At 43.5% G+C, this 25911-nt stretch overlaps 1 protein-coding gene across 1 annotated transcript in view; it reads right to left on the reverse strand.

Annotated features, from left to right (window-relative positions):
* The window catches only part of LOC310790435 (ecto-NOX disulfide-thiol exchanger 2-like), a gene marked incomplete at both ends in the record, with an annotated part of 93556 nt that extends 71350 nt beyond the window's left edge, over positions 1-22206 (reverse strand). The window contains one exon of the mRNA XM_083652124.1: positions 22089-22206. Coding sequence (XP_083508250.1) covers positions 22089-22206 — 118 coding nt within the window. The remainder of the gene's footprint in view (positions 1-22088) is intronic.
* Positions 22207-25911: the final 3705 nt, after the last annotated feature.

Below are 25911 nucleotides of genomic sequence, written 5' to 3' on the forward strand. Positions count from 1 at the left end.
TTGAAACCTTAAGTTTGCACCTTAAATAAATTGCTCTTGTGAATCGTGTGCTCCAGTATCTTTAGGTTCGGTCGTTGACACACACACACACACACACACACACACACACACACACACACACACACAAACTAGGTGGAAACAATTAGAGTTAATAAAAAAGAACTGCATCGCAGAACCAATCTAGAGTCTGTAGGGCGACCCTTGTGCAGAAGGGGCGGTGACATGCCGCGTCGTACAAGTCGTGTGCTTGCAAACCAGTGGGCAACAGAATTAGGGAATGTATGAAGCCAGTCGTGAAATTCCATTAATTCGAAAAGTCCGCAGGGGGGCGCACGTCAGGTCCGGAAGTGACGACACGTACATTGGCTCCAATGTAAAAATGAGCCGACTTCTCTCTCGTTCTGTGTCTTAAATAAACATTTTCCGAATGAGCTTATGGTCTGAATAAACAATTTCAAGTCTTTTTCATGCTCCCCTGGGCTCCGTTTTCTAAATTATGGTCCCATTTCGAGTAAAAGAGCCGATAAAAATTATAACTTTGGGGGCGGGATTTTCTTTGATTTACACCAGCCACAGGAAATCAGATGATCCCAACCAGTTGCCAAGGCAGGCTAGCTAGCTAGCTAGCAACGTAGCCAGAGATAAAAGTAAAATAACAGAAACAGCGTTACCCTTATGATATTTTAATGATGTTAGTAGACACACGTAACAGTATAGATCCCCGTGATGAGGTATGTTGATCAAAAGAACACCTAAAACGCTATATCGAAATCGGGTTTTAGTGGACGGGCAGCTCTGAAGTTGGGGCTTCAGAGCTGATCTGCGGCTAGCTAGCTAGCAACAGTATAGAGCCCCCGAGGTCTGTTGATCAAAAGAACACCTAACGCTATATCGTTATGTAATGTGACTTGTGACATGATCACCACATTTCAATAAATATAACGTTTTTGCACATTTGAATGCTGCTGGTCGTTTGTGTAACGCTGTATATATTGGACATTTAAAGCTGATACACAATTGTGTTGAGGTAATTCCGCAAAGCTCAGTTAAAAATATAACGTGCAACACCAATGGAAGGATGGGTAACATTAGCTAACGTCATCCAGGCTATAAACGTAAGGCTATTATGAAACGCTGATTCAGACGTTACAATAATATGATATAATATGAGCCAGTTAGCCTAGCTAGAGAGAGTAATTTCAGACCACCAGATATCACCATATTTCATTTCAATAAATATAAAGCATTCGTTGATTGAAGCAGACTCAGACTGCTGGTCGGTTAAGTTTCTCCGTCGTCCAATCCTTGGTTTGTGTTCACTCGACATCAACAATCTTATACATGATAATATACAACAAGGCTATCTTTGTTGACAATGTTTATTGACAAAAGCATTAAAACAAGCAAATATAACAATATTCTCCGGTCACTGGCAGATAGCTACAATTGTTCAAAGCAAATCTCTCATGTCAGCATTTGGCTTGTGTGTTATTGCAATTTCCTATGTTGAAACAACTGATCAGCAGTAACGTGTATAGTTAATCTCAGGAGAACAGAATATTATAGCTTTGATCTTCAAATCATGATCCTCTGTTGTGTGTCCCATCTGGTACTGGACAGCAGCTACCCCCTGGAAGAAACGAATTAGACACTGTTAATCACTGTATAACGTTAACGTTTGCTTACCCAACACTACGTGCGATTGGTAAATACTGTAAATGCAGAGGTGGATAACTATCCAGAGGAGTTGAACCCCCAGCTTGTTCCCCCTCATCTAACGTTAGCTAGATATATAACGCTATTAGCTGGTAGATCATATGAGTATGCTTTGAGTCTGCCTCATCTCAAAGAGGTAACCTAGGTAAACAGAACTGCGTTTGTTTTCTGTCTACGTCCGAATCTGTGCAGCATGCAATACTGTTGTATAACGTTAACTTATGCTACTCTAGTCTAACGTCCTCCTGTAATGACAAATGGACATGTAGCTAGCGTTAATGTCATGCTATGCAATTAGCGTTACGTTAGAAAATAAGATTACCTCGATTTTGTGGAAGATGCAAGCGGCAGGCTGGTGACGCAGCGCGAGGTCTGGAGGAAATAATACTCTGGTTTTTCTTCGGGCTATTGTATTCACTGCGACAGCAATGGAGCAAGGCTAGCAATAGCAACTAACGTTAACAACATTTGTTAGCCAAGCTAACGGCTAGCAGGGAAAATAACATGAACAAGATGGATGCCGTGGCGGAGGAAACCGGAAACCCTTCCCCGAGTCCCGTCCACGCTCACGCCCTTTCCTGTTGTCCCGGCTCCAGGTTTGAACAGATTTCCCACAATGCAACAGGAAAATCCATTCATCCAATCAAACGAAATCAAACAATATCGGGAAGTGAGCTTCATTTTGCCGTGTCAAAAACATATAGCTAAGGTGGTCCAGATATTATGTACTGTCAATGTTGCAAACAGATGCTCGGGACATTGATTCTCTGTATCTCCAGTTTGTTTCACTATGGAGGATAATGGCGGCAGAGCGTCATTCCCGCTAACTTGACAAAGGGGCGTAGGTTTGTTAGTGGCCGTTCTCGCCGCCATTCAAACTACTATTTTTGGCGAGAAGTCCCCAGACGATTGGTAGGCGGAGATCTCTGGGAGCTGAGACGACATCAACACAGACACAAATATTGGTCCTACTTGCTGCCTGCTAATGAGTAAGCTAACCTTTACCTGGGCGTCATTGAGAACCACACTGACTGTTTCATGTTCCATTTCACATTGTCTACTTCCTCCCTGAACACAGAGCGACACTTCTGTCTACAGCACTGACACACAAGCAGCTTATAAATAGCTGAATGTATCAGCCACTCATGAATAAATCATCTAACGAATAACATGCATATTTAAACTGTTTTTACACTGTCTCTGCCTTTCTTTCTTTCTCTCTCTCTCTCTCTCTCTCTCTCTGTATCGGTCTTTCTTTATTGAAGTCTCTCACCCATCCCTCTCTCACTCTCTCTCACACACACACACACACACACACACACACACTCTAACCCCCCCCCCCCCCTGCCCCGCCATCCCTTTCTCCTTGCTTGCTCTTTGAATGATGACCTATAACTTTACACAAAGAAATTTCAGATAGCGAGCCCAGTGTAAACACAGACGGTTTATTCACGGGGACATATTTAGACTGCACCTGCTCCAATACACACACACACACACACACACACACACACACACACACACACACACAGACATGATGCTTTTTGAAATGGAAATGCATTGGCCTCTCCCATGAGCCTACTTCAACAGACAGTGGAAGTGAAAGGCTGTCACTGCATGTGTGTGTTATGTGTGTGCTATGTGTGTGTTATGTGTGTGTTATGTGTGTACTATGTGTGTGTCATGTGTGTGTTATGTGTGTGCTATGTGTGTGTCATCTGTGTGTTATGTGTGTGTTATGTGTGTGTCATCTGTGTGTTATGTGTGTGCTATGTGTGTGTCATCTGTGTGTTATGTGTGTGTCATCTGTGTGTTATGTGTGTGTTATGTGTGTGTCATCTGTGTGTTATGTGTGTACTATGTGTGTGTCATGTGTGTGTTATGTGTGTGCTATGTGTGTGTCATGTGTGTGTTATGTGTGTGCTATGTGTGTGTCATCTGTGTGTTATGTGTGTGTTATGTGTGTGTCATCTGTGTGTTATGTGTGTGCTATGTGTGTGTCATCTGTGTGTTATGTGTGTGTCATCTGTGTGTTATGTGTGTGTTATGTGTGTGTCATCTGTGTGTTATGTGTGTACTATGTGTGTGTCATCTGTGTGTTATGTGTGTACTATGTGTGTGTCATCTGTGTGTTATGTGTGTGCTATGTGTGTGTCATGTGTGTGTTATGTGTGTACTATGTGTGTGTCATGTGTGTGTTATGTGTGTGCTATGTGTGTGTCATGTGTGTGTTATGTGTGTACTATGTGTGTGTCATGTGTGTGTTATGTGTGTGCTATGTGTGTGTCATGTGTGTGTTATGTGTGTACTATGTGTGTGCTACGAACAAACTGACATGAAAGAACAACAAACTACTGAGACGACGTAAGCTCAAGAGGATTCACTCGTCCTTTTCTTTTAGCGGAGTCATCTTAGAAAGAGAAATCTAGTTAGGTTGAGTTATACAGGAAGTCCAGAGTTGGGGGAGGGATGGAAACCAAAGAAGTTATCGATGACAAGATGCTGCTAAAGCAAACAGCTACTGTAGGGTACAAGCAGAGAAACACTCCACTGCACACAATAATAAGAAATGGTACTCTTCCGGTCTCCTAAATGGGTGTGGTCATCAGGTTGTGATTGGCTGTCTGTCAATGTTATGAGATTTAATTGGCTGACCAGTCTCCTAAGTGGGCGCGGAAGTGGCGATACCTCCGTGGCACAGATACAGGAAGTGACTGGAAGTTGGGGGAGAGCTTGCTTTGATATCCCATCGTCTAAAGCTTAATTTATACTTATTAGAAAGTGTCGCTCAGCACATGGTCGCAGACGAAAAATAAAGTGTCGCTCATGTTGCTGCATTTATGCTTCTCTCCGCGGTGCAACGGTCACGTGACGCTAGAGACAGAGGGAGGCAGAGAACTAGTGCAGACAGCCAAGAGAGGGAATGCTGTCAGTGAACCCACGTCGGAGGCAAGATGTAACTGCAGCCGCATATAACGACACACAACCACACAATCACCTCCTCTCTCTCTGGGAAGTTGGTCACGGTGTTCTTTGTGATTTTCACGAAGTCATACATCAAGGACATGCTGATAAAAATACCGGGGACAAGCTCATTAATTTAATTTCAGCGAAAACTAAAACAAGGAAGTCGCGCGTGCCTGTCTATATAGCCAATCAGACTTGCGCGACATTATGTGACGTAGTCAGCGACACTAGACATTTCACCAGGTAGCAGACGCTGCTCGCAGACACTTGAAAGTGTCGACTCAAGTCCTCATTTCTGTCGGCGACCGTTTCAAAAGTGTTGGCAGACGAAGCATAAATTGGGCTTTAGGTACAAGATGAAGACCGGTGATACTGCGGTGGGTCTCTCTGTCTCATGTTGATGACCTCACCATCAGTCTCTGGCCAGGTGACAGAGAGAGGGGGAGCAGGTGATATGCTGATGTGGAGGAGAGGAAGATGGATCACAGGGGAGAGATAGTGAGAGTGGCATAGAAAGCAAATACTGCGGCGTGCTCATTCTTATTCTAATGAGTGTGAATGGCAAAAACCCTGCATGGAGCCACACGTTTTCAATGCTGATCTGGACCACATGGATATTTGCTACTATTGGTACCAAATATCGGTATTGTATGTGACCTGCATGTGATTTGTATTTAAACACTCAAATCAGAATTTGTCAGTGAAAGTGAAACGACAGGCTAATGACAATCGAAACATATGGCGCGTAACATAAGTAAAATGTGTGGGAGAAGCGTTAGGTGTAAAAACAAACATGGCGTCTCTTTTGTTATTGTCCCTCCACTCCACACACGTGTCTTTTCCACACCGCTGACAGTTCCTACAGTATTGTTACCAGACATGGGCTACTTCCAAGAATAGATATGAACAGTGACTCAGTGAGTCATCTGGACAAATCAGAGATGAACAGTGACTCAGTGAGTCATCTGAACAAATCAGATATGAACAGGAATTGAAAACAGCATGAAGGCCTGCGGGACATTATCGATCTATGCATGTCTCTCTATGTACTTATTATCGGTCTGGCTGTCTCACTATGCCATTATGTCTGGCGGTCTGCCAACCTCTTGGTTTGCATTGTCAGTGTATTCAGAGAGAGAGAGGGAGAGAGAGAGAGAGGGAGAGAGAGAGGGCCAGCCAGGCTCTATCTGGACTCTGAAAACATCTAGATCAGACATAAAGTCGTCTCCAGGGTTATACCCCGGCTTCACCTCCTTCTAGCACTCTGACCTCAGGTCAGCACACTACATGATCCGACTGCTCAGGGCTGAGTCTGTGTGTGTGTGTGTTTGTGTGTGTGTGTGTGTGTGTGTGTGCGCTCGCGCGCGTGGGTGCATGTGTGTGCTTGTTGTGCGTGTGTGCACGCACGTGTGTGTGTGTGCGTGCAATGCATGTGTGTGTGTTGATGTGCGTTCCTCTCTGCCTGCAGCCCTGCACATCTCTCTATAATTGTCTTTCTTTGTGGTTTTGCTCCGTTTGCTTTGCCATGGTAATTCTACCCAAGCTGATGTTTGTTGTTACTCGGGCGAAAGTGTGGCGAGAGAAGTTTTTGATTTGTTTGTTATGATTTGTATGCTGATGGAATGCAAATTAAGTTTGTGTTTAGACAAAGAACTGATCTGATTAGGGGCATGGCTGGCTCATTCTCTAGGACATATAGCTCAAGTCAAGCATATCTGTGTTAAATATTTGTTAAAACTGATAAGAGATCATTTTGAAACAGATAACAGGTCTTTTTTTTCCTATTGCAGGAGCAATTAGCTATGCAAACTTTTTCCAACGTTTCAACACAGCGACTGTAAGCGAGTCTTTTGTTCTGCCTATACTCTAGATTCTAAAAGAAAAATACACCCAAATCACCCTATAGACGGTTTTAACTTGACAACAAAAACATTCTAAATTGAACCCCTGCTCACTTCCTGTTGCAGTGTTTGCTATGGACATAAAATAAAATAAAACATTCAAGTGCAGGACTGACCATTCCGTGAAAACCGTCTATACAGCTGAGCGGCGAAAACAAAAGTAACGATGTCAGGTGAATATTTCTGCAGTTTGCCGAATGCTGAGAAAAAGGAAGTGCTGTGGGGTTGCGCTCTGGTGAAAACCGTCTATATTGGTGATATGACTACAATGACTACAATAGCACCTTGTATCAAAAGTTTGCTGATCAAATTCAACGATAACCTAAATTGGGCTAGGTGAAAGTTAAGCTTCTCCATTGGGGAAACTGGCAAACAAAAATGTCTACATAGATGAGGAAGCAATTGCAACTTTTTTTAGGAGAAGCCTATCAAAAGCTTAGGAAGGTGGTACTTTAAGATAACCCCTTCATAACAAGGGCCAGAGAGAGGCAGGAGGTGCATTGAGGGCACAGAGAGGTCAGGACTAGTGGGCAAGTTAAAACTCTCTGGTGCTTATTGGGTCTGTTGCCTCAACAAATGTGGCTCTGGATAGTGTATATGAGATGTCTATTTCAATGGGAAGAACTCTTGTTCTCATACTATCGCTAGTGCTCTCTCTGCCTCCATGTATAACCCACAGATGAAAGCAACAAGTTCAGGCAAGTTCTCTGGGGGTTGTCGAACGGCATTCTGGGAAATGTCAACTGAGCTGGAGTAGAAGCACACTTCATCATAAATAACTCCTGGAATGCATTGAACATCACAGATAGATGATGTATAACAGTGCAAGATCTCTCTCTCTAACTCTCTCTCTCTCTCTCTCTCCTGTTCACTATACTAAACTATTGTACTTTGTTACATTTGCTATACTGTATTATTATTCTATTATCTCAATCGAACTTTGCTGAACTTTGCTGCATAAACACTTTTAAAAAGTATTTGAGAGTGATTTTTTTACACATTCCCAGTGTGTTTGTTTGTGTGTGTGTGTGTGTGTGTGTGTGTGTGTGTGTGTGTGTGCGCGCGCGCGCGCGTGCATGCATGCGTGCGTTCCCTATTTTAAGAGCTGAGGGCATGTACAGTAGAATAGCAGCAGAAGTGTTTGTGATGGGAGATTATTTACCGTCTCCTCTTCCAGGCAGGATTCACAGCTGCACTCTCCTCACTATGGAAACAATGGAGCCTCAGTCCGGCAGCCATGTTTGATGTGTGATCACAAACAGAGAGCGGTGAGCCAGTGTTTCAGTGTTTCAGACAGAGAGAAACCCCTCTGAGACTCAGGAGATCACGAGAGTGACCTTCAACAAAACACATCAAAAGAAGCCTTCTAGTTCCTCTCTATCTGCCCACACAAGGCCATACATCTCTCTGTGTGTTTACATCTCCTCTTCTCTCACTCCTTGGCTGTGGCTTTTGTATCCCTCCCTGTCCTGCTTCATTACTATACTGTTGTGAAGCACCCACACACACACACATGCATATTCAGCACGGTCCTTTATTTGATTATTAAACGACTGTATATATATTCACCTTTTTCCTGGAGGTCTGTTGAATGTACCGTAATCGCACTTCAAGCTGTCCATCAATCAGAGGCGCAGGAAAGGAATAAAATAACGTTTGTGTTTGCATTTGATCTCATAACCCCCCCCCCCCCTCGGCATCTCTCTCAGTCTGCCAGCCTTCTCCCTCTTCATCCTGGTAGAACTGTGAAAGGTACGTTTCATGCAGAGGAAATTGATTGTCCCTCGCTGCCGTTGGCAAATTAAACTTGGAGATTTACGTATCTCTGCTAGATCGCTCTCTGAAATACATTGATCTGTATCCATCATAAATATTGCTTTTTACATTTTGTAGATCAAAATAATTCATCTTAAACGTCAATATTCTAACTGCAACATTCCAACCTGTCAGATTCTACTAAATATCTATGAGCCTTGATTTCTATCATGATTACTGTATTCATTTTACCTTTTATTTAATCTCCCATGACTTTGCCATAATAGAACATTAACCTCGGTCAGAGAAATCAGTCTCTCTCACTGTTGATCGCAGTGGTAGATCAGATCAGAGAGAATAAGTGCTGAATGTGTGTGTGTGTGTGTGTGTGTGCGTGCGTGCGTGTGTGTGTGCGTGCACACGTATGTGACTTTTCAAAAGTACTAGTCTGAATGAATTCCGATACACGAAAGTGTCGAAAGTGCCAAATCTAGTGTGTGTGTGTGTGTGTGCGTGTGTGTGTGTGTGTGTGTTGTGCGTGTGTGTGTGTGTGTGTTTTTCGTGTGTGTGTGTGTGTGTGTGTGTGTTGTGCGTGTTGTGCGTGTGTGTGTGTTGCGTGTGTGTGTGTGTTGTGCGTCTGTGTGTGTGTGTGTGTGTGTGTGTGTGTGTGTGTGTGTGTGTGTGTGTGTGTGTGTGTGCGTGTGTTGTACGTGTGTGTGTGACTGAGTGTGTGTATCAGCTATGTAACTCTGTCCACATATCTTACTTAGTCGTATAAGCAGCTGCCTTGAGGCCTGCATCCAATAACAGTTCTAATCAGAATCCAAACCAGCCAATCAATGCCATGATTGCTTGTAATAGTAACATCTATCTCTATGAGAAGAGCTTATTACAAATGTCCTTAATGTCCCGAGGATCCTTAATAGAATTGCCATTTCCAAATGAATACTAATGAAGACTATACTCATGTAGACTATTCATATATTATGACATCCTTATTCAGACAGAGTGGCTGTTCGCCACACAAACAACAGTTTAGCTAGCAGGGTATCTGCAGCTTTCAGAAAGCCAAATTTAGGACTTTTCAAAGCGTTTAAATGTGACACTGTGACTGAACCGAATCTACAGTCAGCAGCTTCAGGGGAATGACTATGTCTGATTGAATATAACCAATAAAAGTGATGAAACTATGAATGTGAATTATAAGAAAAATTACAACTAACCTTGTTCTGTATTAATCTTAGAGTGGACATGCAGCACAAAGAAACCTGTCACTGTATGGTGGAAACAACCGTGTAATAAATGAAGCATCTAGTTAGTTCATGCAGGACACATAAGTCATAGGCTACGCCCCAGCTGCAATCAATTGACAGCCCACTGATTGGGTCAGCGCTTTAATCATTCACCAATCACATCCATTCTCACAACAAGGCGGTCCATTTAAATATGGCTCCCTTCTACACTGTTCTTTGCTACGCTAATGGTTCAAAGGTTAAACATGTATTCAATGTCTTGCTTTGGGTTCATTTAGGTGTGACGAGCGAGCCTGTGATAGACAGATGGCTCATCCAATCCCCTGCCAGGTACATTTTGAAAGTGCCCGCCCTTTGAAACGGTTTCCCGAGCAACTCGTTCCCAGATGCTTATGTGAAAACAAAATATCTGGCAGCAGCATCAGGTTACTGAGAGAAGGCATCAATTGAAGGGGCAATATATAGTTATTATAATACAGTAGCTACATGTACTATTTCCTTGAATTATTTTCAAGGTGCACTCAGAACTAGGAAAAATCTGCTTTCTCCTTTTCTGCACCCTGGGCATGGACTATCCTTACTTTAGAAGTACTCCCTTCTTTGAATACCTTTAAAGGGCTTGTACTGTGCTGCTCTAAGGGTTTTATGTGACGGACTGTGTTACAGATAGTGACGTGCTGAGCTTTTTTTTTGGTACTACTACAGTATATGTGCCATCTTGTATAACCTCCTCCCCTATAGAGCCTTTATGAAAGAAGAGGAACCGGACGGACAAACCAGTCTTTATTGTCACACGACACCCATTACAACACATGCATGCAGGGCCACACACACACTCATGCCGACGGTGGTCGTTTTGACCCAAACATGGCAGGCGCTTCCTCCGAGGGGCAGCCAGGAGCAGTGGGCAGCTTCATGCCCTTCCTCCGGGTGGCAGCCAGGAGCAGTGGGCAGCTTTTCGGTCCAGCGCCCGGGGACCAACTTCTGTCATAGTCGTCGCTGGAGGTCAGGTGACGATCTTCTGCATGTTTTTAGTAGGGGTCCATGTTGTATGGAGGAACCCCAGGGGATCACGGGGAGAATAGGCAAACTCCACACTCCACACCCTTTCATGAGATAGCCCACCTGGGCAGTAGGCACTGAAGACATGGGGGGGGACACGCCCTCAGCGCCCACAGTGTCCCATGCGGGAATTGAACCAAGGACCTTCTAGCTGTAGAATTTTATGTGAGCCTTTATGTATTATGTGTACCAACTACCAAGTCCAATTTTATTAAACCGTTTTTATGTGCTGCTTTCTGACCTTCTTGGATAAATAAAGGATAGATAAAATGTTGAAAATCTAATATTGGAAAAATAATGGAAGAGCATTTTGAAAGAGGAGATATTTCCATGCTAAAATGTAAAATAGCTGGGTGGCTCTGCCTTTCTGATGCTAAAACAAACCCTAAGAAGTAGTTCCTCTGACAAGTTGACTTTAGAAGTCATCTTTGTGGTTACCACCCCACAGGATATCCCCTACCACCACACAGCAGATTCCCTACTAAGACAATAAAGTGTGGGCGAGGTTGACTAGAGGACAGAAGGATGAAGGGATGTAATCGGGGAACGGGAGTTACGAGTTCTAAAATCTCTTGAAAAACTCTTAGAAAAAAGCTAAATCACATCCTTGAGATAAAATGTCTTAGACATAGCTGCCAGACTCTATAAATCCTGCCAGATTTAGAGATGAGAGTGTCTGTGTGTCTGTGATAATAAGTGGTAGCTTGTAAGGTCAGAGAGAGGGAAAACGGGGAGAGAGAGAGAGAGAAAGGGAGAGAGAGAAAGAAAAGGAGAGAGAGAAAGAGAGAGACAGACAGAGAGAGTGAGAGAGAGAGAGAGCGAGAGAGAGTCATATTTGACAGGAGCGAGAAAGGGAGGAGGACAAATTTTCCAGCTATTCCATTCCTGTGCTGTCATCACAGTGTGAGTGTATGAGATATAACACACTCCGTTCAATATCCCAATAATAATACTCTCCGCCAGCATAGACAACCTCCATTCACTTCACCAACTGTGGCCACAAAGATATCTATCACATACAGATCAATAAACTTAAAACTTAAAAACAGAACTTAAAAGTGGTGTCTGAGATACTGAGTGTGGTGCAGAATAAAAATAAATAATAAAATGACTCGCCAGACAAATCAACAAACAAACAGATCCATCCATCCTTTGCAGACTGGATTGTCTCTATAGGATGAATCAGCATGTTTGTAAAGAAACGGATTGGCTATTACTTCCGGGCACGTCCTGATATCACCGTGTTGGTATCATTCCCGCACCACCATTTTTTCCTAGTATGGGCTGGGATGACCACGCCCCGAACTTATTTGATTGGTTGCCGCAACTGCTTCTTCCTGAAAACATGCGGCAAGTAAAAAAGATGTGATAAAAAAGATTAGGGTTAGCCTAACCAAATTGTTGTACTTGCCTAAACCTAATGTTTGACCCTAATGTTTTATAAAAATGTGTGTGGTTTGATGGGGAATCAAACCCCAGTCAGCAGATTGGAAGGCAAGCACCTTACCCATTAAGCCACAGAACCAAGCACACCCGTAAGCTTCTGGCATACTCTTCGTGCACGCGCTGGAGGCGGGGCTCCGAGGAGGGCGCGCGCACTCTGCGCCGGCCAAAACAGAACATACTCAGTGCGCAGCTCCAGGCTCCAGGCAGTCTGAATGAAATTGAATGTAACGTTCCCAATTCTATGTATTAAATTATAAAAAACGACCCTCAACATTTGGGAAGGCTAAGCCACACAACTAGTTCGTTATAATCGAACGTCATGCTTTAAAGGCAACTTTAGACGGTGAGGACTCAATCACAGCAGATATCCACTGATAGCCTACCATGGAAATCTCACAGGCACAGGCAGCAAAACCCGATGCGCTGATAGAAAAATCTCCATGGACGCGCCGCGCTGCGCTCAGGCCTCGCCCCCCGACACGCCCCGTGCGATGACGTCATAATCGCCGTGCGCCCTATGCGCTTGGCTGGGCGCGAAGAGTATGCCACAAGCTTAAGGTGCACTTTTTTCACACCCTATCCCTAATCTTAACCAAAAAAAATTACTTGCCACACGTTTTCAGGAAGTAGCAGTTGTGGCGACCAATCAAATGAGTTCGGGGCATGGTCATCCCGGCCCATAATAGGAAAGAATTATGGTCCGGGAACGCTATCAAGACAGTGATCAGGTCGTACATACTTTCGGGTGCAACTGCCGTTTAAACAGCAGTTCATGGTGAAACCATGCCCTCTTTGAACTCTAACTACTTTAAGCTAGACACTCCATTCAAACTACGAGTGACCACTTTTAGGACGCTATCACCTTAATTCAGCTTTAATTTCTCTTTTGTACTGTTTGAGAAATCACAGTTTATGCTTTATACTTTTTTCAACCTTTACAATGGGACCATATGGAGCCAACTCACTCTAGCAACCCTACCCCTAACCCTAACCCGTTTTCCTTTGAGGTGAACAGATCGACAGTGGCCCTGCCGAACTGACCCCATATCTGTTCCACTACCTTGTGGTGCAGTCTCCAATCTCCATTCTGGACTGGTCTGCCTTGCAGTTCCCGGGATGTGCGTCGCTCAGGTGAATGCTGCTTCATGACAGAAGGCTGTCAGACAGAGAGAGAAGAAGAGAACGTGTCTCTTCCTGTTTGTTTATGTGTCCAATTACACACAAAGACTTTTTTTAAATGCATTTTTGATGGCCCTACTGGTTCCGTGACCTATGGTCCTCTCGGTAGTGTTTCCAAAACTGGGGTACCCCTAGGGGTACGTGGAGGCACTACAGGGGGTACTTGAGAGAAAGGGGGAAATGGAAAAATGCAAGAATTACCAGTAAGAAAAACAAACTGGCGAGACAAAAAGTGGTTTATCGCCACAACCATTTGACTTCACACTTGGCGAGCATGTTGCTGGGAACCTGAGGAAGTGTCGAATTTGGTGCAATTTGGACATGAGCATAGGCATAGCACTAGCTACTGGCACCACAGAACGTTTTTTTCTTATGGGGGGAGGTGATCTGCTCAACAGGCTAGGAGGAGTACATCAAAGTATACAACATGGCACTGCCTGTTGCCAGTAGTTGGTGCTATGACTATTACTGAGAATTGACATGGCGATGAGTTCAGCCCGGGACGCAGATCAAGTACGAGTTCTTTTGGGTCAGATTAGTTCCTGTGTCATGGCGAAACCTCGAAATTCGCTGCATTGCACCATTCAGTGTGTGTGTGTGTGTGTGTGTGTGTGTGTGTGTGCGTGTGCCTGTGTGCGTGCGTGCTGCGTGCATGCATGTGTGCCTGCATGCGTGCGTCTGTCTGTCTGCGTTGCGTCTATGTGTGTGTGTATTTTTGTAGGTTGAGTATATTCAGAGTAGCTCAGTTCAAAAGGTTGTGAGCTAATAGACTGGAAATATAAGCGGGCATCTCTCACCAAACTTCTGCTGAATCTCTGGACTGCATTATGAATGGAGTTCAGCAAAGGTGAAGAAGGTACATTCCAGCTGCCTGGTTAAGTGGAGACTGAAAAGGGAGAGTGGACGCACATTCACATCAGACTTCACTTGGTGGCCAACCTTGATTGGGTCAGAGATTTGCTCTTCATAACTAATGATTAAAAGGAGAGACAGACAAGAGATGGTAGGACAGGAGTGGATAGAGGAGTACTGGTACTTCAAACAGAGTCCCTTCTGTCTGTCTGTCTGTCTGTCTGTCTGTCTGTCTGTCTGTCTGTCTGTCTGTCTGTCTGTGAGACTGTCTCTCTGTCTGTCTGTCTGTCTGTGAGACTGTCTGTCTGTGAGACTGTCTCTCTGTCTGTCGGTCTGTCTGTCTGTGAGACTGTCTGTCTCTCTGTCTGTCTGTCTGTCTGTCTGTCTGTCTGTCTGTCTGTCTGTGAGACTCTGTCTGTCTGTCTGTGGGACTGTCTGTCTGTCTGTCTGTCTATAGATGGCTAATAAGGATTTCTGCTGAAACAAAGTACTTGCACTGAATGAATTCTCCTTATGAGACTGGAGATTACATACAGTAATTGAATAGTTTTTGCTCCAAAATGAGATCATGTAAAAAAACATGACCCATACTCTTACAAAATGACTGATAACACAAAATGAGAAGATTACCCTAAGGATAGTGCATCATTAACATCAGTGATAACATGCTCATATAATCAAAGGTCTTGATTTTAGAGATTATGAATGAGAGCCCCCACGCCCCCCCCTCCCCCAATGGATATGTGCTCCACTTGCAATATAACTCAATTTGCAAGACAATGTTTGGCTTGGCTGTTGTTTAGCCTACAGCGTTTAGTGTTCTGGTAGAGCGTTTCAGTGTGAGTGAGTGCAGGCTAAGTGGGTAAAGGAGCTGAGCTCTGTGTGAAAAGCAGATGAACAGCGTGTGTTCTAATGTGGCTGACTCAGCTGTAACCAGACATTAATGAAGACGTTGGATAATTCGGGTTGCTGAGGGAGGGAGAGGGAACAGGGTAGGAGAGAGAAGGAAGGAAGGAAGGAAGGAAGGAAGGAAGGAAAGAAGGAAGGAAGAGGGAAAGGTAGGGAAGCACCAGCTGTTTTTCCAGGTGATCCGTGAGAGGGGACACAGCTGTCCTCTTCACCTGACTCTCCTCTCTCTCGCTCTTCTCCATTCTCCCCTCTCTGTACCGCCCTTCTCAAAGTGCTCCTGCCACAAAACGCTTTTAATGAAGACATATTAGCCCAACGGAGACCTCATCCATTGTTTGCCACACAGATCAAGTCCCCCTACACTCCTCTGCCTCTCCCTCTCACTGTGTGGGCACCGCCATTCCTCTCCATCTCCATCACGCTGGACAGCTCCCCACTCTGTCGCTAATGTTTATGATGCTCTTGAAAAGATAGCTGGCAGAGGCCGTGTTAAGTCTAGCCGCAGCGCAGGAAAATACTGCAAATTACATTTAACAGGGAGAGCTGCAAGGGCATGCTTCATCTGAAATATGGACCCGCACACGTAGACGTGCACGCGCATACATGTGCATAAACGTACATACAGAGACACAGTAGATTGTTTTGTAGTTATGTTGATGAGAAAGTGCATTTCAACTACCGTGGGCGACCGTACCTTCTGCTTTTAACTATTGTCAGTTGTTTTGTCTGCTTGTTATGCTTTTAACTCTAACTCTGATATTCTTTGTGAATTAAAGGTGCACTACAAATAAAATGAATTATTATTATTATTATTATTACAATGGGTGACCAATTTGTAAAAGGCATAAAGAATTCCACGAGGGTAAAAAGACTCATCATAGAGTGGGATGGTGGAGCTACACCTAATAGAGTGAAGGCTGAACGTATTGTAATCAATGCAGAATGGTGAGGGTGTACCACGTCCTTAATAATAAATGATCTCTGAGCTGGTAATGCTGTTGGACAAGGTAAACAGATGGGACAAAGCCTCAATGCTTCCCGTAATTTAACAGCTAACGGTTCCAAACCAGTCAACCGATGTTCTTAATCCAATGTTGATGAGATGCTATCAGTCAATGTTGGCTGTGTCAATTTGTTTAGATGGGGCTTTCCAAAGGACAGGTCAACGACACACCCCTCTGATTGGCTACATTTGCTCAGGAGACACATCATATTGTGCAAAAGGAAACAAGCTTCGTCCAGACTGAAACTAGTTATTTTGTAATGTGATTAACAGTCATTGCAAAACAGAGACGGGGACTGGATGTGCCTTCACGTGGTTCATTGGCTGGACGCTGAAGTTTACCATCCATAATTCACTATCTGATGTCATCTGGAAAGATTAAAAGAAAAGCTGCGTGTTTGCTTAGTTGGCAAGTTAGCATGCCGATAATGAGTAAAAGCTTGTGCCATTTTATCAGTGACGTGTGTGTGTGTGTGTGTGTGTGTGTGTGTGTGTGTGTGTGTATGTGTGTGTGTGTGTGTGTGTGTGTGTGTGTGTGTCTCCCATCCTCAGACTGGTAACTGGGCTCTAGTTTTGTGATTCAATGACGCACGGCACAAAGCACAGTCAAAGGCACACATTGCATGCGGCATGAAGACTGATTTTGGGTCGTTTTGTGGCTAAAAGCATGCGGTGCACCTGCCACACAGTTGAAAGCACAGTTGGATTAGGAGGAATACATCAGGAGGTGTGTTCTGCCTGGCTTCAATCATGACCAATCAAACCATCTCATTTCCTTCCCAACCAGTGTGTTCCCCGTCACGGCGCTCTGACAATTTAGTGATGGAAGAGTAAAGTCCAAAGCGGGTCCGCCACAAAGGTTTCTCCCAAGAAGAAATGCAGAATCCCCACAAGCAAATATAATTTATGTACGATGGCAGACGATGCTGAATTCACTTGGGAGGAGATAACACACATGGTTAACATGTGTTGCTCTGATGCTAGGAGAACCGTTGTCCGATGGAGGAAGCAGGTCTATGATATTAGGTGAAGTTTCACGGTGAACTGCAGGGACAGTTTGGCTACAGGAGGGAGGCTATCCACCAACCGATCCCTGACATCTATAGACACAATCCCCAATGAACGTGCAGAAAGTGTTGGGGGGATAGAGGCTTGTGTATCAGAGGAGAAATTGTAAACGTATTATCAAAACACCAAGGTGATAACACATTATTCTCTTACGCTCTGGATACTGTAGGCCTAAAGTCCATTTGTATTCATGCTTGTAGCTGTAGTACCTGGATGGTGTATTGGGCTCAGGAATTGGCAGAGAAATGAGGAGGTAGAGGTACGTATTGTACTGTACGCTGGGAGAAGTTCTCCATAATGTTATGATGCATACTGGCAGTTCTATGTTGGATGACATCACTCACACCACAGCCACTGTGTAGAGTGAAAGAAAAAGTTGCATTTTATTTTATTTTCCTGCTTGAGGGATTTACAGGCAAATTGGCCCAACACGTCCACAAAAAGATTGGTCATGTTTTGATCAGGATCTGCTCATGTGCTCAACGCTTGGTAAAGCCACGGAAATCTGCAAAGAAGGTGGCTGCACTTTGCACCACGCGCTGTTGATCTGCTTTGAGCTACGATGCAAAGTACAAATTCCCATAATCCTTCACACTGGAATTGCACGGCGCTGCTTGATCATTACTGATAGAAGCCAGCCTGTGTGCTTCTCCCACAGCTAAGCCCCGGCATTCGCCATGCACCGCATCACAGAGAGAGCCCGGAACTCCAACACAGTCAAGTCAGTTGAAGAATGCAACTCTCATTCAATATGGTATGTTGATAAGATGAAGCTTATCTTTAATGATGTAAAAATTGAAGTATGTTTTCCTTTCCTTTTCAGCCTGGAACCCAACTGTCAGTCTCTCCCTGTTGCTATTCTTGCCCTGTGACATGTGACCAATGTGCTTAAAGGGATAGTTTGGATTTTTCGATGTGGGGCTGTGTGAGGTATTTGCCGACAGTGTACTACATGAATAGAATGTAGCTGGCGTGCGCCCAGTTTGGAGAAATGGAGACCGCCCGCATCAGGGAAGTAGAGCTGTCTGCTGAGTGTGAATGGGGTCACGAGTAAAAAAAAACATAAAAAAAGAAAAAAAAAATAATAGGGAAGCAAAATGCCTCCATACTGCTCACCTGCTGTAATCCAAGTCTCCACAAACCCTGAGATGCCAAGTTAACTTGAAAAGATGTAATTTACACCCTGTTTTTAGCTGAAGTCTGCACTGTATAGCAAGGTTGTACTTATTGTACCCTAGTAGCTGTACTTCCAGCCCCTGGCTACATCTCATTAGCTGCTATTAGCTATTAAGCATCTTTTATCATGCATGTAACTAAATTGGTGAATTAAATCGTAATTTTGTATAATATTGGCCTTTTAGGTTTGACTCCTCTTTAGCCTAGGTAAACCCAGCCACCACGTGACCTGCTCTCTCAGTTCCCAGTCACTATCACATAGTGACTGAGAACAGGTCTGAGAGCAGGTCACGTGGGGGATGGGTTTACCCAGGCTAACTCCTCTTGGGTTATAGCGTTGGAGGCTGGCTGTGGACCGGACAGAACATACATTTCTGTCTTTCTTTCCTTCTTTTGGATCTATTTGCACTATGTTTTATATGGAGCACCAAACCTTTGCAAGTGTGTTTTACTGGAACAGCAGTTTGTGTGTGTGGAGGAGGGTAAAGCTTTGACTTTTGTAACAGGACATAAAATAAGTCGGCCCATGATCTACTGAGGTCCTGACCCTTAGTTTATGAAACCGGGCCTTGGAGGGCTTATAGGGCTGTTTATGTGTCCAGATACAAGCTAGCACATATGAAAGGGCTCAACCACATACGGAAACATTATCTTCTCCTAAAGCCATGTTGTAAACGTGTCATGCTTGATATGCTAACACACACATACCACCCTGCCATGTGACCAGCTGCTGGCCTCATGTGAACTGTTTAGGAAGCAGCGCAGTAAGAGTCGAGTTACCATGAATACTGTAAAGACACACACACACACACACACAAAGCACAGAAAGAGATTCATGGGTGTGGATAGACATTTCACATTTCATTTGTGAATGCTTGTAAATACTGAAGCAGTACTGCCCTTTGCGTGTGTGTGTGTGTGTGTGTGTGTGTGTGTGTGTGTGTGTGTGTGTGTATGTGAGAGAAAGAGAGAGAGAGAGAGAGAGAGAGAGAGAGAGAGAGGGAGAGAGATAACACTAACAGCACCTGCCTCCTTGCAGCTGCCAGCAATGAGTGATTCCACTTTGCTTCTGGTAAAATACAGAATAAACTACCTGATCCTGTTGATAACTCCTACGGCCCTGCTTGACCTTTCCTCCAGTTCCATTTCTGATCTCATTGCTCCTTATTCCACTTCTCCATCACTTTGTCCATCAAATCTCAGCCTTTTATCCATATCCCGCTCCAACTGTACGACAGAAGAGGACTGCGTCTTTGCAGGTTTAGCCTCAACCCTCTGGAATCAACTTAAATCTGAATCTTTGGACTATTTTAAGTGGTTTCTAAAAACCCATCTTTATACTGTAGATCGACTATCCCTGTCAATTGTTTTTGTTTGTTGTATTTCTGGTCTATTTCTTTCTCGCTGTGCTTTGTTGCACTGTCATATGTTTCTGTCTTTCATTTTGCTTTATTTATATGGTGTGTGTGTGTGTGTGTGTGTGTGTGTGTGTGTGTGTGTGTGTGTGTGTGTGTGTGTGTGTGTGTGTGTGTGTGTGTGTGTGTGTGTGTGTTTGTTGACACCAGCCATAAGCAGGTGCTGATGCTAGAGGTAGGCTGTGTCTTTGACCTGTACATGGACCAGGCATTCCAAGACAAATATATAAAATACCAACCACTACTCAAGACCATCACGAGCCTAGGTTATACCTGTAGATACAGTGTGCTTATATTTGGAAGCCTGGGACATGTACATAAATGCACCATGAGAGGCCTGCAGATTGCTGGCCTGACAAGGGCAAGAGCCAAACAAACTGTCAAATATTGCTCTGTCTCAGCAATTATTGGCAGTCTAGCAGTGTGGAGAAGGAGGTGCTATGTGTATCCATAAGTGCTCAGTATTAGGCCATGTCCACACGGAGACGAGTTTAGGTGTATCCGCTAAAGTTTTTTGTCATATAGACGTTTCGTCCAGATGGAACCGCGTTCTGGGACTATACGTTCTGGGAGTATACGCAAATTTTTCAAACTGGGTCCCAGAGTGATTAAATCTGAAGACGCCACCCTTGCATTTCCGTGTTTACAACCCATACGCATCTTTCCTGAAATGATGACGCCATAGCCCCACCTCTCTCCACCAGCAACAATAACAATGATGGCAGTAGCTACTGAGCCTGTTGGGGATCTTGCAGCAAAATATAATGCTCCTCTATTACCACCGTCAGCAACAAGTGGAGGACACGGAGAACAGCGTGTACAACATCCTCAGGGCTCCACACAGCTGACTCTTCCCATCCACCCCTCCCCTCCCTTCATCGGATATTTCCCAGAAGGCTTAGCGGCGGCTAAATTTTTACAATAACACAAACAAAATCAGGCTTAACGTGTTAGATAGAAATTATATTTATTTTTAATACAACATGCAATTCTGGAATATTTTAATATTGGACAAAATGAAATGAAATGAAATGTAAACCCTGAGTGTAACCGAGATACTCGGCTTGCCCTATATATAGCCCTCGTAAATACAACGTGAATAGGGAAGTGAGAGGTTTGAGGAACACACGGTTGCACTGTGATGTCTGTGATATCCGCTCGTGTCCACTCCAACAAGGCTTTAGCTTACTTGACGCGACTTTTTCAATAAAAACACATTTATGCCATGAGTTTATATAATGTATATTTATGTTGCATCATTTAGCCTGTGCTGTGATGTGCAGGAGCGGCCAATACGCTGGGATGTGTTTGCAACATGTCTAAAGATCATGGAAGTGGATGATATCAGGAACGTCACCGATAGTTAACGTTCTATATTGTAGGCTCCAGGGAGACCATCAGCCCTGCTGAACAGCTCTGCATTTGCCTGTATAGGTTTAATCATTTTATTCATCGACATGGCAAACCTCCCCGCAAAGCCAAGGGTTTAAGCTGCTCGCTACAGTGAGATACACATTATAGACTGTGCGCCCCTAGAGGTTGTATGCCATTATTGACGAGATTGTCTTATTCTCTGTTATTCTACAGCGGTTTCAGTGGTATTCAGTGGTTTCATGTGGATACACACATTTCTTGAAACGATTCCATGTTTATGGAAAACTTTTCTGAAACGAAAAAAAAAAAGATAGCTTCCATCTCCGTGTGGACATGGCCTTAATTGACCCTGATATATTTGTTTCCCTGCTTATGAAATGTAATTTGTGGAACCAAATAAAGTATTTAAAATGTGTGTGTGTGTGTGTGTGTGTGTGTGTGTGTGTGTGTGTGTGAGAGAGAGAGAGAGAGAGAGAGAAGCACATTGTAACTGTGTGTTTTAAACGGTGCTATAGAAATAAAGCTTTGCTTACTCTTCTTTCATCGGGTGTGTTTCAAATGGGAATTCCCCTTCACAGAAGAAGAGTTGTCTGTCAATATGGCCTCATAGTATTTGCAAAAACATCAAGTCATTGGTGAATTCTTTCTAACCACTCTCTTCCACTCACTGAACAAAGGCCAACCCACTGATCACAGCGGCAACGCTTAGATAAAAACCACAGTGTAACCATAATGTTTAGGTGGGAAATCTCAAATCACACAGGTACTCCTTTTTTGTCTTGAAAGTGGGAGTATGTTGTTGAAAATTGACAACAAATAGTCCCTGCGACAACTTTGGCGCAAAAGTTTCCATCACACTGTAGTGTCAACGTACAATACAGTACATTGAATAAATTCAAGTTCTACTATATGGGCTGTGGGAGCCTGAATTCCCACATCAATATATACACTGCACAGCTGAGTGGGTTTTGTTGGGTATGTTTAGCAGTGTGTAGCAGGGTTTCTGTGGTACCTGGCAGCAGTGGCTGTCCCGTCATGCTCATGGGAGGCATCCCCAGGTTGTTCATGGCTGTTGCCCAGGCGTTGGGGTCTGAGAGGGGCATTGGCATGGAGTTGGAGTCCATAGTCATGTTACGGATCGCTTCTGCAGAAAGACAGAAAAAAGGACCATTATTCAACCACTAAAAAAAGACATTCATTTACAACATGCATATAGGGTCCAAGGCCCAAACCAGTGCGCTAGCTCGGGCTTTGACAGAGCAAGCTGCGGAAGCGATACTGAAAGCTGTAGTTCCTCGAATGGCCACTTGAGGCTGGCTGCAAAAGGGAGTCGTTCCCCGTTCACCCCCATGTTAAAATGCCTGACTTAAAACAGGATTAAGCATCTTTACAGCCTGGTTCAAAACACGGTTTTGGTCTGTATAGTAGGGCTGGGTTAAAAAAAATCGATTCTCCGATTTTGAATCGATTTTTATTTTAATCCTTTAATTCATATGTCCAGAGATTGATTTTTCTTTTAATAAAAAAACACAAAAAAAACATTAAATTAAAAACATTAAATAAACATAGACTATAATATTATAGGCTGTGTTTGGTAGTTGAAACATAGTTTTCAAGTTGATGTTTATTTATGTTTGTAGTTGAAACAAAAACATAAATACTGTAGGCTACATAAATGGAAATGTTTGATCATTAATATCTACTTTTAGAAATTATATAGGCTGAAATCAAATCACTGTGCATAATTGTGAAAGTGTCTTTATTGACAGATGAAAAGGCTGTTATTTACCCTTTGTCACCACCTGGTGAGTAAATATATGTGTAACTAAAACCATTAAAATTGACAACCGGACCGCAACTTTTTTTCCCCATGTATCTACCGGTCCTTGGCGCAAAAAAGGTTGGGAACCCCTGTGTTACATAACTGGACAATCATGTAATTCAGGTTACAGCTCAAAAAACATGTTTTAGTATCACTAACCAAATCGATATTGAAATTAATCGAATCGGAATCGAATCGAATCGGGATTAATCGATTCGGAACCTTGTGAATCGGAATCGAATCGATTCTTGAAATTTGAACCAATACCCAGTCCTACTGTATAGCTAATTTCACCTTTCATAACAACTGTACGGCAGGTGCATTTTTATATAACTCACCCGTTTAGAGTAAAATAGTCGATAGAAAAGACTGTTTTGGGCGTGATTGACATGTCGCCTGTCCAGTGATCCCGCAGCTTGCCGATCACAGACCAATAGCAGGTGGAGTTGGGCTCTGTCATCTCAATGGGTGACATCACGCTGACTTTGTCCATATTTTTGGGATGGTCTATAGGCCAAAGTCAAGATTTGAGTCTCAAATCACTTTGTACTGTTTTCTCAGATTTAAATCACTTTGGACGGTTTTCTCACATTTCCAGATTCCCTTGATCACAAAATCTGTGTAGCTTGTCAACATGTTATAGGAGAACACGCTCATCTCATCTCATCTCGTGTTCTGTTAGAATGAGAGAGCAGATGAGAGGGGAAGCCACTGCGACATACAGTCAGACATCAATGACTTTTACAACTCAACTGTCATTTAGAGTCTATTGCTCCTGACGCCATTGTTTGTTCCACTTCTGCTCAGATGTTACACAGCCTGGCCTCCTGACACGTCCTGTCTCAGCGACCTCTGACCTGTGTAATGAGTCTGCTGGTGATGCTACTTAACAGATAATATCGTACACGCCGCCACACTGAACATCCTTAAAAAGTCTTCTGGACAAAGTCCAAATGCATACTTCTAGTCCACTGCAGTGGAAGAACAGACCTAGGCTCTTCTTGACAAAATAATATAGAGGCATAATGCAGTATTTTCGGGGGATTTGTGCTCCCGATTGGTCATTTCTCTTGTTGTAATCTCCTGATTTCATGGTGCTACAAATCAAATGGGTGTTTCTCAGTTTCTGTATGGGGTATGTGTCGTGGGCCCTGGCAACTGGTGAGCCCCCCCTCCCCCGACAATAGACAATGTATATATCCAATAGTAAGAAAATCACCCTCTTTTTCACAGCCTACCGTTGGCAGGTATGAGTAGAACATCATCACCAAGTGCAAATCCAGACATTTCTGAGGCGCATTGATTCTTTGAAAAAATGCCAACTTACCACTACAAATGAAACACACATACAGTATCAACTCCCACATAAAACCTCCAGCTCATGGTTCTCTGCCAAGTCCTGAGTTGTGAATAGTAAAACAAACACATTCAGATCCCCATAGTCAAAACCCTGCAGTAAAGTCAACAGGAAGACATCATAGAGTACATCCACCAGCGGCTCATTCTCCTGATCCAAAGCTCAAAATACTCTTACATTTGATTCTCTCTCTCTCTCTCTCTCTCTCTCTCTCTCTCTCTCTCTCTCTCTATCTCTCTCTCTCATCTAAAAATTGCTGAGGCCACGGCTGCTGACTGAGCCACAAGCCTGTCCTCTTCCTTGATACACAAATAACTGTGTTAATAAAGAACAGATTCTACACCTCAAAACGTTTTTCTTTTTGCAAAGCTTGTTCTGCTTATGCACATGATTTTGTTTGTGTGTGTGTGTGTGTGTGTGTGTGTGTGTGTGCGTGTGTGTGTGTGTGTGTGTGTGTGTGTGTGTGTGTGTGTGTGTGTGTGTGTGTGTGAGTGTGTATGTGTGTGGGTGTGGGTGTCCTTCACATATTTTGAGAACCGTTGGTCCGATCGACTTCACACTTGGGGGGTGTATTGCCGAGGACCCAAGGATGTCTCAGATTTGGTACAATTTGGACATGTGATGTGCAAATATTAATAAACTGGGTGAACAGCGCTCTATGCAGGAGCAGCAATGCACGATTCTCGAGAAAGCTGCGCTATATGGGCACAAGCTGTACGGGTGCGTGCGTGCGTGCGTTGGGTTGACTTGAACCAGTTGATGCTTCTTATGCTGCTGCTCTAAAAAGTATGTTGGAAATATGTTTCTAGACCAGTGGTTCTCAAAGTGGGGTCCCAGGGGGCCTTGAGGGGGTTCCAGGGCCCCCAGCAAAAAGGGGAATAATTGATTTTCACTATAATTCCATCCATAAGTAACACAATGACAGAATGGCCATGGGTTTCATATGTGACAGGGACTGGTGTTTTGGGTAACAAGTAGGCCAAGGTAATTTGCCTGTTTTTACAGATTATGAAAGTGCAGACTGTAAGTTTTCAAATGATGTGTCATACATTGAAATCTGTAAATTGTTGAAGATCATGCTTATTGCTTATTTGAATGTCCGTACTCCTGAAAGCAACATTCAGAGAAAATCACCCTGAAAGTTGGTGAACAAGCTTGGTTTGCCCTGAACAAGCTTAGTTTGCATTGCACACAAATTATATGTATGTAGTGATCCTAAAACTGTTGTTTGTTATATTGAGAATATAGAATATAGACAAAATGGCTCCTTCCACTTCCACATGACTGTAGTGTAAATATGACTGACTGCAATCACTTCACTTCAATTCACATACTACACTTTTCACACAGCTCATGTGGTTTGATCTTTTTTATAAATGTACCGTAGTTATTCTATTAATGTGCTTTGAGGTTTGTTTCTGCAGCTTCTGATATGAAGGGAAACCAATATGTGCTTGTTGTACAGAACCAGCTATAGCCACATGAAATAATGCTGTTGTCATTGTCTCCCTTCCTCTCTGATTGGCCTGACATCAGGCTATTTCACATCAAATCATAGTATATTAAAAAAAGTACACCCTGTTTTTGCAAACAGAATACAGACAAAGAAAATTGGTGGGGCAATTGCATGACGAAAATTGGTGGGGCAATTGCATG

The sequence above is a fragment of the Poromitra crassiceps genome (genome assembly GCF_964638095.1).
Source record: "Poromitra crassiceps genome assembly, chromosome: 15".
Classification (NCBI taxonomy): domain Eukaryota; kingdom Metazoa; phylum Chordata; class Actinopteri; order Beryciformes; family Melamphaidae; genus Poromitra; species Poromitra crassiceps.